Raw genomic sequence first — 10,775 nt, 5'->3', positions numbered from 1 at the left:
TATTCCTCTGAAAAGAAAAAAATAATAAAAACATTCCGGGGTTTGGAAGTGTTGTAATTCTCCACAGAAGTCATGTACAAAAAGAATTTTTAGAACTATATTCTTCGAACACTGCACTGGCCTCTTTCCCGCAGTTGTGATAATCGCCAGCCATGAGGTTCGTGATCGTGTATAAAACACTGAATTTATTGTATTTTCAAATTGAGATTTGTCAGGTTCTTTCGATAAATTAAAATAATATGATATAAAATCTTGATATACCTTGTCTTTGGTTTGGTATTTGATATGTGTCGTTTGAAATAGCGTTATAAAGTTCATTCTTTTTTCCAGCATGGCTGCCCCGTGGCCAATGCACGGGCAGTTTTGTGTACAGTTTGTGTAGGTTGTATGCATATACATTGTATTGATTGATACACACTTGGGTACTGTACATTTTGTCATGCATTGTCGTGTACTTGTTGTGCAATGATAAAAATGCTGTACTGTAACTGTTGCGGTCTGGTTACTTGGTCAAAATTCAAAATTGTGCAGAAAAAACTAGGCCTACTCTTCTTAAGTTTTAACCTCAGGAAAGTTGTTTTCATGGCATGGCCGCTATGCCATGGCATGGCATATCTTGGGGCATGTCGTGGAACAAAATTGCTACTCTCCTATCAATGACAATGTTGTCACCACCATATAATTTCATCATTTATATAGGCCTACTTATTCATAGGAAGTAGATTCTAAGCCGGCAGCTTCGAATACAGAATAGGCCTCTATTACTTCTAGTCAGATTCAGATACGCAAACACAACCTAGAGTTGGAGAAAACAAACCTTCATGTCAGGTCTACATGGTCAAAAGTCTGGCATCTTTGAACGCGATTTGCTACATTGATGTCCATTTAGCCTCTTTAGCTTGGCCTATAGCCTACATAGCCATGGGGGACGCTGAAAATTGTCATGACTTAAGTGTGCATGATACGAAGAAGTGATTGATTAAGACGGATTTCTAGCACATAATTTTCATTGTCATTTGCATTTCTCTCTTTCAGTACCCTCAGGCTACAAAAGCGGTTGGCTTCGGCCGTGTTGAAATGCGGCAAAAATAAAGTCTGGTTGGACCCTAATGAAACAAACGAGATCGCCAATGCCAACTCGAGTAAGTAAAGAAGAAAATGAGGTTGTGTTTCTCGCTGAACTGTGGGTTAAGGAAGTCTCGCAAAAAAAATTCAGTCGTGCGTGGAGAGTGACAATTTTGTGACGTTGTGACTAAAGTTGACATCCAAAAGTTAACCTCAACCGACAAAGTTTAAATATTGGCAGAAGTTGACCAAGTGAGTCAGCACAATGGGATGAAATAGTGCAAGTTTCCTCGGCCCAAAGCTTACATCGCCTTGAAAGTTAAAAAATTATCATATCATGCGATGTCCATTTGCTCGGCTGTTTGGCTTCAAGATTAAAATAGTCATTGCTTCAGAACATTGTTCTTTTGGTTGCCAATCTGAAAACAATAGCGACAACTTTTAAAATGTTTTTTTTCATTCCTCTTCAGGGCAGAATGTCAGAAAGTTGATCAAGGATGGTCTTATTATCAGGAAGCCTGTCGCGGTCCACTCTCGCGCCCGGGTGAGGAAGAACGCAGAGGCTCGTCGCAAGGGACGTCACACTGGTACTGGTAAAAGGAAGGGTACAGCAAATGCACGTATGCCACAGAAAATCGTGTGGATCAGACGGATGAGGGTGTTGAGACGTCTGCTCAAGAAGTATAGGGAGGCCAAGAAGATAGATAAACATCTGTAAGCATGGGGGTTTCTCAGTTGATTTTATGAAATCGACATTTTGGTGATGTTTTCTGTAAATAGACAGTTGTTTGCCATTCGTTACGTGGGCTTTCTTCCCCTGTCAAGCGCGATTCAATCATTTTGTCCTGGAATTCGTGTATTGCAGTTTCAAGGTGTATCAAGTCTTGTCTCAAAGTGGCATTTGTACATGTATGTCTTTGGTGACGCCCACCATTTTGCTCAATTTGGTCTTGACAAAGTGATTTGTCTTTCCAGGTACCATGCTCTATACATGAAGTGCAAGGGAAACGTCTTCAAGAACAAACGTATCCTTATGGAGTACATCCACAAGAAGAAGGCCGAGAAACTACGATCCAAGCAATTGCAGTAAGTAGTCGCAGTGATTATTGTTGTCCAAAGTTGTCCCCACGAATTGATTCCATAGACTGGGTTGACAAAAGTTTGTTAAGGCTCAGACCAGGCATGCGCTTCAGTTGAAGAATGGGTCAGTGGCTTACTACATTGTTTGAAGGAAATAGGTTTGCCTGAAAGGGCCTCTGACTCATTCGAGTTGACGCATTTCGAAGAGGGGGAGGCATTCAGTCGGGACTCGACTAGAGCAGGACTAAGGGCAGACTCGAGCTCCTTATTTTCAACTTTTGAGGTTGTTTTGGGTCTGATGTAGAAAATCGGGGTCACGTCAGAAAATACATGCGCTCATTTGAGAAAGAAAACGGTGTCATATTCTTCGTAAATAAAAACATTGCATAAGTTTCTTGCGTGTTTTAAACGGCGAAGATTACTATGATTTTCATCTTCTTTTCCAGCGACCAAGCTGAGGCGCGTCGTCACAAGGTTAAGGAAGCGAGACGTCGTCGCGAGGAGCGTATTGCCCAGAAGCGTGCCGAGATCCTCAAGTCGTATGCTAAGGAAGAGGAGGCCACCAAGAAGTAACATGTAAATCCTTTTTAATTGTAAAAAGACCATCCAAAAAAAATAAATTATATGAAACAAACTTGGTGTTGAAACGTTTCTTCATATGAAAATGCCACAGTTTTGAATGAGCTTGTGGTGTTCAAAGGCTAATACGGTTGCTATTTTCAGGCACGGCAAATAAAACACAACCTGTTTGGATTGCTGTACCCGGAGATAAAAATCTTCAGAAACAGGTAGGCCATTGGAAGACTTGGTCTGTGCTGTTTGATAAAAATTCCTCCTGGGATGCTAGTAGAAGATTTTTCTGTCTTGAGTCGTCGTTGGGATATCTTCCATTGAAGCTCTCTGGGAGATGACCCGAATAGTTGTATTTGGTAAAGGAATTAATATCTCGCTGGCTACGACCCCAAGCTGGGACGGCCTTGATTGAAACTCTTGTGAAAATGAGAAATTGATCTAAATACTATGAATTTGTTATTTGCACATCTGACAAATTATGATCCTGTACAGTCACAAATAGGCCCAGTCCTACGGGTTTTACACTTAACACCTTCAGCGCCGAACCACGTAGATCTACGTGGCCCAAATCCCCCCTCTTCGAGCTGGTTATCTGAGTCTTCAAGTCGCGCGGTATCGTCTGAGTCGTGGACTTCATGAAAGAACTACGCCATCGCCATCTTGTGGGCAAGGTAGGAACTGAAAAGACAAGAAGAGGTATTTCCAGTTCCTACCTTGCCCTGAAGATGGCGATGGCGTAGTTCTTTCATGAAGTCCATACGACTCCGATAACCAGCTCAAAGGGGAGGAGGATTTCTATCACCGGGTTGCTCGTACTAGCATGGAGTCTTGTCAAAATATAGTCCCATGGGGATTGCCAAAGACGGTCACAAGATCTTGTTGCTCTGCAAAAATAGAAGAGAAAAATCGGATTGGAAAAAGTCATGGTTGAGTCTCCAAGGGCAGTCCATTGCGACATCCTAATTGGGCGTCAGGACGCAGAGCATGCTCCGCACAAAACAACGAACTCTTCACTGTCTCCATTTTCAGCTTACACAGTAGACAGTTCCAGGACGAGGTCCAATGCGTCCGGAGTGTAGTCATGGTCAGCATGCAAAGCATGGGTCTTATAAGGAGAGTGATAGGAACAACTATCTAGTGACGGAGGAGTTTGAATTAATCTCGACGCTCTCAGTCTGGACTGAAAATGTCAAATCCTAGGTTAATGTCCCTGTGTAGCAGGAGATGCATGGCATCAATGGATGGGCTACAAAACCAGTTTATATGATACTTGTTCAAAATAATCCGACACAGTTCCTGTTTCCCGCCAAAAAGCGCACTCCTATAAAATGCTGTTTCTCACCTGTTTAATCACCAGTTAATCCCTTTTCGCTAGGCTCTGACAGCAGACGCAGACGAGTTGCACGATTTCGATGTTGTTGCATTCAGTGGTGTAGTCTGTCTGATACCGGTACTCAAGATAAAAGACCGCAACCAGCTGAATTGCGGGGAATCTGGCGAGAAAACAGTGGCGGGAAAACCAACCCGATGCAACAGCGCCGCCAAGTTGACTCCAGAGAGACTAATAAATATTTCCGAGAGATGGCGCCTCGATCAAATATTGATATTTTCGAGAGATGGCGCCTCGATCGAATATTGATATTTCCGAGACATGGCGCCTCGATCGAATATTGATATTTCCGAGATGATATTTTGTGAGTGAAGATTTCTTTTCGATATTTCTCGCCTTTCCTCACGAAAATGAGCCTTCCTGCTCGCAGCGATGTTTGGCTGTATGCTCATCCTTCCATGGATAGGCTTGCCACAACGCTCGTGGAAAGATGTAGGGAGGAATCTATGCCTGTTTCGGAGGAGAGCGGAAAGATGATCAAGGTTTGTATGTTATGTATCATCTGCAAACACTGCTGATGTATACTGTAGTGTAGTACAGTGTAGTACTAAGGATATAATGTATAAAACTACATGATTGGGTTTTTCTTTGACGCCAGGTCCATTTCATATTACTTTGTAACTCTTATATACTTTTAGAAAGAGAGCACAGCTGTAGTGCTAGCTAGTACAGCCTACAGCTTTGAGCTTAGGCCTAGGAGGATATGTGCATATATACGACACTTAAGAACTAACTTCTGTCCCAGATATGCTGATGGTACAGTCTGCGCATAACAGACTAATCAGCTGTCAGAGCCAGCAAATGATGTTGCACACCTGATTATGCATGAGTTAGGCCTAATCATAAATCATTTGCTGGCTCTGTAGCTGATTGGTTAGTTAACTTATACGAAAACCGAACTGTGCCACTGTCTGGTGTCCTCAAAACTGCGCAGTTATAAGCAAGAATCTCTTCCTGCCTTAGTTTTTTTCACTGGGCCATTCAAAGCTCCCCATGTTATAAGCGTTTCGCTGCATGTTTACTTTAAGTTTTATTTCCTGTCCTTTAAGTTTAACCCTTTAAGCTTTTCCATTAATCTTTCATTGTGTGCCTCCTCTTCCTTCCATTAATCCTCACTTCAATCTCCACAGTTCCGGCGACGCACCGGTATTTATCTGTTACAGGATTACCAGCGCCAGGCGTCGACCAAATCCACAGATTTCAGCCGCCATGTCGATTACAAGAGAAACGGTATCCAGTGGAAGAAGTTCCGCGACGGATTCCCAGATTTATTCATCGAAGACGTTAAACATATGGCGGGAAAAGATGGTAGGTATGATGTTAATGTGCCTTTGGCCAGTTTGTATTGTGATAACAGCTTATTGCTCAGTGGTTCAGATTAGATTGAGACTTTGTACTACATGATCTCTTTTGGTCTTAGTTGAAAAGATGGTAGGTATGATGTTAATGTGCCTTTGGCTAGTTTGTATTGTGATAACAGCTTATTGCTCAGTGGTTCAGATTAGATTGAGACTTTGTACTACATGATCTCTTTTGGTCTAAGTTGAAAAGATGGTAGGTATGATGTTAATTTGCCTTTGGCCAGTTTGTATTGTGGTAACAGCTTATTGCTCAGTGGTTCAGATTAGATGGAGACTTTGTACTACATGATCTCTTTTGGTCTAAGTTGACCATTTCAGTACCCTTGACCCAGTAGTACATAATAGAAAGTCACTTATACTGTGGAACCTTTTTTAGCGGACACCTCTCTATTATTATTAACAAGTATTCATGTATACTTGATGTCTTTATGAATACTTGGTGTCAAGAACACTCTAGTTTTGGTCCCAAATCGGTTGTTTCCATTCACTTTGACCTCTCTTAACAGGACACCCCTCTATTAAGGACAGCACTAGTCAGTCCCAAGGGTGTCCTTGATAGTGAGGTTATACTGTACTGCTTTTCTTCCAGAGTGTTATTTATTTACATGTTGTGATCAAGAACTTTAAACCACTTTAAATTGGTACCACTACCATAGACAAGCATTCATAAACGTTGACTCGTTGTCTTGTTTCAGTGATATTTTTAGGCAGCTTTCACAGTCCTGAGGTGATCTTCGAGCAGACGTCGGTCATCTATGCAATACCAAGGTGAGTGGGGGATTTGTTCATTCATCTTGACCAACAATGTATTGACATTGCTCAGCTTCCAGACAGAAGAGGTTGCGGAGGAAATACCACTGGTAGTTCAATATGTCATTCATTTGGCTGAGCGGGTGATTCCCGATTCCCGACACACTCCCCAAACATTCTTGTTTACATGCGATATCCATTGAAAATTTGGAAACACACGCAGTACCTGCTCAATTTAGGACCATATTTGACTTTGGTTGGGGGGGGGGGGGGGAGAAGCACCTTAATCTGCATGAGAAACACGTTTTACAGCAATGCCGGGGGGGCGGGGCAGTTGCCCTCCACCTAATTCGTTACAGAAATTATGCTAAATCTAAAATGACAGGAACAGCTAACTTATTTTCACTGAAGGTTGGTGTATGATGAGTGAACTTTCGGCTCATCGTTTTTCTGTATCTTTTTCCTCCAGGTACCTGGCACGATCCTTCACGGTTATCCTGCCTTACTTTCCAACCGGAACAATGGAGCGTGTCGATACTGAAGGTCAAATAGCTACTGCCAAGGTCAGTTCTGCATCAGTCGTCAAACCTTGATAGGTATTTTTAAGGCCCACTGGCCTCATTTATTCAAAAATTTGAAAATTTAAAATTTGAACTTTAACTGAAAATTCCATTAAAGGGATGTGTCGTTTTTTTGGTGGTCCAGGAAAATAGAAATGCAGTTATACACAATACCGTAGTGCAGTTATCATGCATGCAACTTTGCTGAAACTTGGTATGTATAGTATTTGTATATCTGTCTACACAACGGCAATGTTGATATTCATACTCGGTACATATTAACGCAATTGAAAATTTTCGAATTCAACTACGAATTTCAAATTTCTAACGAACGGCGTAGGCCTTTAAGTGGTGAGTCTTGCTGCTGCAAACTTTATGATGCGCGGCCAAGTGGCACTGCTTGCCGTGGTTAGATTTGAGATTGACGCCTAGGAGGTGGGATATTCACCCACTATTTGCAAATAAACACGAGGGTACCTAGACGCGTGCACCATAGACATACTGCACTCAATCTTTAACCAGTCGAACAGCACAAGTAGACACTCATACATGTTTAGTTTTAGAAGTTTATCCAGAACTAAAAGATTTGCCCATTTCAGACTCTTGCCCACCTTCTGTCTTCCATTGCCCTCACCGCCCGAGGCCCTGCCCAGATTATCATGTTTGATATCCACGCCCTTCAGGAACGGTTTTACTTCAGTGACAGCGTCATACCGAGGTAGGTCTGTCCTTAATAGAAAGGTGTCCGGATTAAAGAGGGAAAATGAATGGAAGCAACCAAGTTGGGTCCAACACTAGCAGGGCTCCAGATAACCTCCAAAATGTGTCTTTTGAAGCATGAAACTTCGCCCAGGACCCTTAACTCTTAACTTAAAAGTCTGAAACAGGACTCCTGAGATTTTTTCAAGACTAGTTTGACTCCTGATCAAGGAAGTCTAGCTCGAACACTGCGCTAGTGTCCTTGGTGGAGAGGTTGTCCTTGATAGAGAGGTTGTCCTTGATAGAGAGGTTGTCCTTGATAGAGAGGTTGTCCTTGATAGAGAGGTTGTCCTTGATAGAGAGGTTGTCCTTGATAGAGAGGTTGTCCTTGATAGAGAGGTTGTCCTTGATAGAGAGGTTGTCCTTGATAGAGAGGTTGTCCTTGATAGATAGGTTGTCCTTGATAGAGAGGTTGTCCTTGGTAGAGATGTGTCCACCATGGGACGTTCAACTGTAGAAAAATGATGAAAACCTGCCAAAATATCAATATCTATTTCAATCTCCAGGTTAGAATCTGCGATACCATTGCTACAGCGTGAACTAAAGGTTCTCGCGGAGAATGAGAAGATCTGTATAGCGTTTCCCGACGACGGAGCGTTCAAACGATTTCACAACATGTTCCCGCAGTCGCAGACGATCATCTGTACCAAAATTAGAGACGGGAATAAGAGGATTGTCAAGGTTAAAGATGGTAAGTTAGGGGTGGCACCTCGGGTAAAGCACTTTATATAGGGTTTTGCAAGTTTCAAATTCAGTTACAAATTTCCAATTTTTAACGAATGTAGGCCTTTAAATGCTTTTTACCGACTGTTTACAGGCGATCCTGAAGGCTATCATGTGGTCATCGTCGACGACCTGGTACAAACCGGTGGCACATTGAAGGAATGTGGAAAGGTGAGTAGACTTGAGCGTCCCGCGACCGAGCGCTTGTAATCACTGCGACTTGCAATATAAATCGGATGTGACAATAATCGTAGTTTGTGGTGATCATCTCAGTTTGAAGTCTCGGCACCATTGTTCTATAGTCTTATGAATCATCACCTATGCAAAAAGTTTACGCTTCTAAATTGATTTTTCGAATTCCATTCCAGGCGTTGCTCGCACAAGGAGCCAAGGCTGTCAGTGCCTTTGTGACGCATCCAGTTTTCCCAGAAGACTCCTGGAAAAGTTTCACGGAAGACGACCCAAAGTTTGAGAACTTTTGGATCACGGACTCCCTCCCGCACGCATACGAAATTGCCAAAAATAAGCCATTCAAGTTGTTATCGCTATGTGACGTGATCGGGGACGTCTTACTTGGGTTCGATTTGTTGCAGTAGGTGGTAGTGATCACACAAAATGTCATTCTTGATGGGTTTAAGTGTCTTGCTCAAGGACACAGTGTTACACAGTGTGTAGATTTGAGTGTTGTAGTTCTGAAGTGGCCATACCTGTCGACGAGAAGAACAGTTAGGTTTGCGAGAAATCTGCTTAACTTCTCCGTCTGACAGGGTATGTGTTTCTGACTGCTGACTGCTAACGTTCCCATCACTCATCTGTATTTTTATGACGTCACATGACCCGTGGTCGCCCACTGTGATCTTGGGAGTTGTTGTAGCCACCTGACTTTTGTGCGAAATCTTTGGGAAATATGTGGCAATATCACAATGTCATGTTTTGCATTGGTAAAATGGACATTTCAGTGTTGACAAATGTTAGAAAGCATGTTAGCTCATAACATCATGTTGACATGTTGTTTCATGTACATCAATGCACATGAAATAACATGTACATCAATGCACATGAAATAACATGTACATCAATGCACATGGAACAACATGTACATCAATGCACATGAAACAACATGTACATCAATGCACATGAAACAACATGTACATCAATGCACATGAAATAACATGTACATCAATGCACATGAAATAACATGTACATCAATGCACATGAAACAACATGTACATCAATGCACATGAAAGAACATGTACATCAATGCACATGAAACAATATGCAAAATATCGAGAGGCAGAGTATATTGAAAATCACTGTTTATGTCAGTATGTCAAATATTAAAGGTTTTCAACAGATCATGTATTAGACTACATTGTAAATGTATATGATAATGTAGGTTAGTTTGACACTGTTAATCATCAAAACCTATAGCTCTCCACATACGGTAAAGTAGGTTACACATTGTGTGTCTTCTTGAAGCTATCTAGATCATTTAGACTGGGTTTGCCTTAGTTGTCCAACGATTATTTACAGGGTAAAGTCTTTATACTATACAGGGTATTCACTCAGTATTACAATTGACTGTAGCCTTTTAGTAGCATGGCTTTCATACTGTTTACTGATGCTAGGGGTGCCGTGTACATGTATCCCCATATCTGCAAAAGAAAAAATGGAAAAAGTTGTTTTTAGACGGGTAACTAACCCCTTCAAAGCATTTTCTGCACCGCAAAATGTCCAGTTCTGCTCCAAAATCCTATAAATTGATGCCTGGAGCCACAAAATGTGTCTTTTCTGGTAGAGATATTTGTGGCGTAATTTTGGCCACTAATGTTCCGAATTAAACTTGAGCAGCTTGCTGTGACATAGTGTCCCCCAATAAGGCCCGGGCCCTGATCGGCCAGGGTAGAAGTCCCCTGGCTGGCTTGACATGTCATGGATGTACAAATACAGACAGATAGTTCACCAGTCGGTTGTTATTTTTAGTTTACTAGGTTTCTGATTCCTATGTTACAACTCATTCAAAAACCTTTAAGGTGACACTTCATAAATACTTAAAGGTACAATGTATGTTCGTTCAAATGTATCGGAAAACCATGACCAGTTTATGTGATTCCTGTCACAGCTTTGACTATTCTATAATTCTTTTAAAGAAATCATGTTTATTATGTTTTACTTTTTATTTTGTAATGATAGATTTAAAATAGAGATTACATATGATGTAACTATTCATTTGTGTTCCTGTCAGTGTGTTCATGAGGCTGTAAAAAAACCCTGTAATGAACCCCCCCCCCCCCCCCCCCACCAGAAGACCCTGGCCCAGTCCATCACGTCATGCCCTTGCAAACTCTGCCTGTTGATTACTAGAGGTTTTGCTGTGATTGAATCAAGGTGAGTACAAAAAATCCCCCCCCCACCATTTCCCACTTGCAGAAACCCCGATTGCAGAAAAAGGGACGCTTAATTTGTGGCATTTTACCTAATGACAGTGTGCTCCGTCACAATGCAGGCATAGCA

General features: G+C 41.8%; 2 protein-coding genes across 3 annotated transcripts; both read left to right on the top strand.

The window, feature by feature from the left end:
- The first annotated feature begins 11 nt into the window (after positions 1-11).
- LOC135502960 (large ribosomal subunit protein eL19-like) lies at positions 12-2,779 on the top strand. Its single transcript, XM_064796189.1, has 5 exons — positions 12-157; positions 1,036-1,142; positions 1,536-1,779; positions 2,041-2,151; positions 2,592-2,779. Exons 1-5 carry the CDS (start codon positions 153-155, stop codon positions 2,716-2,718), a joined length of 594 nt encoding a protein of 197 aa, XP_064652259.1. The 5' UTR covers positions 12-152; the 3' UTR covers positions 2,719-2,779.
- A 1,598-nt stretch (positions 2,780-4,377) lies between these two features.
- On the top strand, positions 4,378-10,484 carry LOC135503122 (uncharacterized). 2 transcript variants are annotated; one of them, XM_064796486.1, is made up of 8 exons: positions 4,378-4,590; positions 5,272-5,416; positions 6,165-6,237; positions 6,689-6,782; positions 7,379-7,497; positions 8,045-8,229; positions 8,356-8,432; positions 8,630-10,484. In XM_064796486.1, the coding sequence occupies exons 1-8, from the start codon at positions 4,459-4,461 to the stop codon at positions 8,855-8,857; spliced, it is 1,053 nt and encodes a 350-aa protein (XP_064652556.1). In that variant the 5' UTR covers positions 4,378-4,458; the 3' UTR covers positions 8,858-10,484. The 2 variants fall into 2 exon arrangements, with proteins under 2 accessions (XP_064652556.1, XP_064652555.1); XM_064796485.1 differs by having other exon boundaries at positions 5,239-5,416.
- Positions 10,485-10,775: the final 291 nt, after the last annotated feature.

The sequence above is a fragment of the Lineus longissimus genome, chromosome 19, assembly GCF_910592395.1.
Source record: "Lineus longissimus chromosome 19, tnLinLong1.2, whole genome shotgun sequence".
NCBI lineage: Eukaryota > Metazoa > Nemertea > Pilidiophora > Heteronemertea > Lineidae > Lineus > Lineus longissimus.
The sequence above is the reverse complement of the archived record's forward strand: the minus strand, read 5'-3'. Positions and strand labels throughout refer to the sequence as shown.

Bases quoted from the DNA above. Each gene is read 5' to 3' on its own strand.
- LOC135503122 (XM_064796485.1), top strand. From the start codon at position 4,459: ATGAGCCTTCCTGCTCGCAGCGATGTTTGGCTGTATGCTCATCCTTCC. The intron at 6,783-7,378 runs GTCAGTTCTGCA...TGCCCATTTCAG, and splicing joins GTCAAATAGCTACTGCCAAG to ACTCTTGCCCACCTTCTGTC. The intron at 7,498-8,044 runs GTAGGTCTGTCC...TTCAATCTCCAG, and splicing joins AGTGACAGCGTCATACCGAG to GTTAGAATCTGCGATACCAT.
- LOC135502960 (XM_064796189.1), top strand. The intron at 1,143-1,535 runs GTAAGTAAAGAA...ATTCCTCTTCAG, and splicing joins GATCGCCAATGCCAACTCGA to GGCAGAATGTCAGAAAGTTG. The intron at 2,152-2,591 runs GTAAGTAGTCGC...CTTCTTTTCCAG, and splicing joins CTACGATCCAAGCAATTGCA to CGACCAAGCTGAGGCGCGTC.